General features: G+C 48.4%; 1 protein-coding gene across 2 annotated transcripts; it reads left to right on the top strand.

Annotated features, from left to right (window-relative positions):
- Positions 1-738: 738 nt before the first annotated feature.
- On the top strand, positions 739-3527 carry E1B28_006936 (uncharacterized protein). 2 transcript variants are annotated; one of them, XM_043151640.1, is made up of 4 exons: positions 739-821; positions 889-1661; positions 1714-2914; positions 3070-3527. In XM_043151640.1, exons 2-4 carry the CDS (start codon positions 1122-1124, stop codon positions 3150-3152), a joined length of 1824 nt encoding a protein of 607 aa, XP_043009720.1. In that variant the 5' UTR covers positions 739-821; positions 889-1121; the 3' UTR covers positions 3153-3527. The 2 variants fall into 2 exon arrangements, with proteins under 2 accessions (XP_043009720.1, XP_043009721.1); XM_043151641.1 differs by having other exon boundaries at positions 1714-3527.
- The last annotated feature ends 1283 nt before the right edge of the window (positions 3528-4810 follow it).

Below are 4810 nucleotides of genomic sequence, written 5' to 3'. Positions count from 1 at the left end.
CGCCATCGAACGTTCTCAATATAAGCTTTGGGTTGCATTATTATTCGTTTTCCTTCTCGCAACGCCCCAATTTTGACCCAGATTCGACTGTTCAGAGAATAGTGACATCCTAGACGTAAATACGATATACGGTACGTTGACCAAAAAGGTTTATGTTTAAGTCTCACATTATTTCTCGAATTCTCAACGCATGCCGATCGATGATGGTCATCATCGGGATCTAAAACATAGTTAATGATACGTTCCCTATTTCCTGAGTTCCTTGAACATTATTCTTCCGGTCGTTCCAACCTTCATACGGTGTCCGAATGATATTAGATGCCAACTGGCTGCCTTTCACGATTCCGACACGATTCAGTCATTGTCAGAAATTCACTTCGATTCTCCAACCGCCTTGAAATCTTATATTTGCGTTGAAAGGATTTTTTTACGCTTCCACGGATGAAGTTTTCCAAGATCGACCGTTGAGGCGATGAACAGGATCTAGACGACCGGTATAAATTTGAGGAGATTTCCTCCGACCAGATTTTAAACCATTTAGACCCCCAAAAAGCTTATTCTAAGATGTCTGAATCCAGTCTCCTCCAGGATAGTGAAGTGGCGCAAGATCAAGCCGTTGCTTCCTCGTTGGGATGAAGGACAAATAGTCTCAAATAAATCATGTCACTCGGGGCCAGCGAACCACGACCCAAGTTCTGCTTTGATGCATCACTCGTCCTTACATATATATTCTTTTTCCGTGTTTTCTTCTTCTATTTGGTGATAATATCAATATCAGTAGTCGTCGCTGAAAATTAGCTACATTAACAGGTACGAAACAGGTATGTCCCAGTTTTTCTTGGGTTTTCCACGGCTCCGAAAAAAGGAATTTGTCATTGTCGTTTACAGCCACAGGTTGGCATACCGGACGAAAGACTCATAAGGGCGAGAGGGGGAATTCAAATGGCATCCTATCTTTCCGGTGTACCACCACCATCCATCCTATCCTCCACATTGTTATTCCATCGCCATCTTTCTATCGACGCTGCCACCATCTCTCAACGTGTCGAAGACTTGCTCGCCATTGTTCGCCACCCCCCTTTCAGCTCAAAAGCTGCTCTCACGAAGGCTCATCTACCAAAATGGATTTAGATCTACTAGACAACTTACCACCGCCTACCATTTCTCTTTCAGCGACTCGCTCTTGGAGTATGTCGAAGTTCATCGATTTTCCTGAAGATTTACCTGGCGATGAAGAAGATCACCATAATCCTCAGATAGACGGTTACCGTTATCCAGGAGAGTCTCGGTATCTGCCTATGGACCCAGTCAGTCGTGGGATCCTCATTCAAGGCTCGGGCGAGTACGTTCATCCTCAAGATGCTTGGGCGTCTTCATTCTCGAAGAGAAACGGTTCAACAGACAGTCAATACTATCCCGCCGACTCCGTTTCTTACGCTGGAACCCCTAGCCCTACATCGACAACAGGTCATACATTTCTTTCTGGCGACATCCACGGCCCCATAGGGACTTCATTGGATTCCGACTCACCGAGCATTACCTCGCCCAACTCTGATGGAAGCGACTCGAGTGGGAATTCGGTTCATTCAACATCTGAAGGCCATCAAGTTGCTTCATCAAGACTATCGGTCCCGTCGTTTAGTCCTTCGGTGCACGCTCAGGTACGTTCACCCCCGTGTCATTCCAGAATCTCCCCCTTATCTTCCATTTAAGTCCGGGTCTCACTCGCCGATTTCCATATACTCCACATCTTCTCCATCGCCCTTGGTGTTATCTGCTACCTCCTCACCGCGGGCATCCTATCTACCTGTACCGGACAAGTTGCCCTCTCCACTTCAACACCCTCAGGAAGACTATGGTCCCATGGTCAACATGTCAGATATCTATTCGCCCTCGTCCGCTTTCGATCTTCACACTCAAGACGCCTACAACTTGACCTTCTCTCTCTCGGAATTCGATGAGTCTCGTTTGCAACATTTTCCCCCACTCCTCGTCGCATCGGCTTCTTACGAGGCTGAGCTAGAAAGCGAGTTTGAGTATCATTCTCCGTTCAGAGCGATCGATGCTGAGCTGGAACAACCCCTTGGCAAGCGTACTAGGTTGAACTCGGATGTTGTAGACAATATCAGTGATAGGAAGCGGGTACGTCGGAACTCTCCCGCGCATACCATGGAGAAAAAGAAGCGAGGGAGGCCTCGTAAGTCAGAGCCGGCTCTGATTTCGCAGGCAGAGGCCTCGCCCCCTACCACGCTCATTGACTCCGACGAGGAGTTCCTTCAGGGTGGTGAGAACGACTCGGATAGCGATGTTTATGTGCCTTCAGACGAGGAAGGAGCTCGTCGTATCCGTGGGAGGGGAAGGAAAGGCAGCGGAAGCGGAAGCGGAAACGCAGATACGTTAAGGGAACTCGAGCTGCGTGCAAATGGAGCGCAACAGTTGAGTGTACCTAGTATTTTTGAGCCATCAGGGCTCACTAGCGTTGATGACGCTCAATCAGCGGTTCATCGGCGGCAGAATGGCAGACGTTCACAGCCAGTCCCGGTGCCTAACGTGACGAAGAAGAGTCGGGGACGGAAGGTGCCAGTGTCAGGAGAGGATGCAGAAGCGCCGAGTCCACCTGTATACCATCCCTTCGACTTTGACGGCGCTGGCACTGGCGCAGATTTTGTGGTGGATACCGTCGCACCTAGAGGCCGTCCTGTGAAGACCTTCACTCAAGACATCCAGAGCTGTGTTGAACCTGAACACCCGCCTACCGGCGTTGCAAACGAGCCTTTTAAGGTTGTGAGCGGCGGTATCAAGAAACTTTCCGGAGAGAGACGATACGTGTGCACAGTGGACGGGTGTGGCAAATGTTTCGTCAGAGGAGAACATCTGAAGCGTCATGTCAGGAGTTTACACACTTGGGAAAAGCGTGAGTGTTCTTCATCACCTTCTCTCTACGGGGGCCGAATTTTACTTTATTTTATTTTATTCATTTTCCGTCGTCATTTTCCTTATCCCTATACCTCTTTTGTTTACGATGACTTACTCTTCTTTGCTTCTTCCCTACCCCTTTTACTCCTATAGCGCACAAATGCCCTCATCCTGGCTGCGGCAAGTCGTTCAGCAGAAGAGATAACCTTGGTCAACATGTCCGGGTCCATCTCTGACCTCACAAGCTTTCGTTTCCTTCAAAACGCCCATGTCGGACCTCAAAAAAAGTATAAAAGACTTTGTGCTTCGTTAGCGACAGACGAAGAGCCTCCTTTCCATTGCATGTGTTACTTGGGTGCCGGCGTTCCTTTGTCGCCTGGGACGATCTGTTTTGTCATTTTGTATCCCTTCCGTCCCTCAACATGGATTCTCATCATCGCGTGTTTCTGTCTGCTAATCTGTAAAAACCCTCCTCATACGCCCTTCCGCTGTATTCCCCCCCGCTCGTCTGTTCTGGTTTCGCGGGTTCTCTCTCTCTCTCTCTCTCTCTGCCATCCTTGTACACTTGGGTTTGTGTTGTGTAGTAGATGATCAATCTGCGTACATCTCCGTTGATTTTGTCGTTGGAAATTTGAACCGGAAGTCCATCATAAACGTGAACTCGTTTTGGGATCATGACTCACGGCCCGGGATTCGATCAAAGTCGGCAGTACGCTCGCGATGTTCAGTTGGAATTCATATTGCCAAGCTGTTGATCGATTGATCTCCATCTCGATTTCAAAGAATTTGTCTCTGTTTTTTTTGTGCGATGATTCCCTTACCGCTGATCTTTCACTAGTGCGACGTAGAACTGGAAGCGGGCATGGGTAGCCAGGGAACTGGGCGGACAAATGTTCTTGAGAGAGCTGGATAGAGGTCAGTCGCGCGCAGCGGGGAGGAACAAACCGTTCCAAAATACTTTCACTTTACCGAACTTGGGCGGGGGTTCATTTGTACTGCATTACGATAAGGGAGGTCCCCTTTTTTTGACCTAGGAAGTGGTCCGGCACCCACGGCAAAGTTCAGGCAAAGGTTTGATCCGGCGTTCAACATTCAACATTTACCGTTCATCCAACGCTGGAAAGACCATACATGCATTCCTGAAGCAGTGAGGAAGATTCACCTTGACTTTCTTGATCCCGATCGACGAGGCCGTATGATATAGCGGAAAAACGAGTTGGATTCAAAGTTGGCTTCTGTTTATCTTGACCCTGGAAATCCTTTGGAGGAAGGCCTCAATCTTAAAGCCATGAAGGCATAAATCCAAGCTTCAAGCTTCACCACCCGTATAAGTGTCGCTGTTCAATGTTCAACGTTCAGTGCTGCCGCTATGCTGCCTTGAGCGACGGTCACGGCCTTGAGCACAAAACCTGACTGGGACGGTTGACCTGTAAACGGAGTCGAGCCTTTCGTTATATATGCACTTCCAATCACATCCTGAACGTTGATGATACGCGGATTCCGTAACCGGAGTAAGAGATACCGCACAGGTCCGCCGGTCCGGCCTCAGTATACCACCCGGTACCGTTGCAAGGCCCGGGGTTGTCTGGTTGCCATCGACATTGTTTTTGTACAGAACCACAGGCCTCGGAACTTCTGGACTTTTTTATCCAACGAAACTGGAGAGCAGGCCCTACATGCAGAGATGAAGTTGTTGAATTCACTATGGGTACGTTGGCAGTAATTTATGTCAGTTGGTTTATTCATTTCAATTGTATTCAAGGTTATTCTTTGCTCAAGTTGACCTGAACGCGCTATCGTTGTAAAAATGGTCGGATGTGAGGAGGTCATCAAGATATACCGAGTCTCTACTAGTGCTTAACGTGCTCGTGAATCCGTTACGTTCAGGTCGATT

Source organism: Marasmius oreades, chromosome 4, assembly GCF_018924745.1.
Source record: "Marasmius oreades isolate 03SP1 chromosome 4, whole genome shotgun sequence".
NCBI lineage: Eukaryota > Fungi > Basidiomycota > Agaricomycetes > Agaricales > Marasmiaceae > Marasmius > Marasmius oreades.
This window is presented reverse-complemented; position numbering and strand designations above follow the sequence as displayed.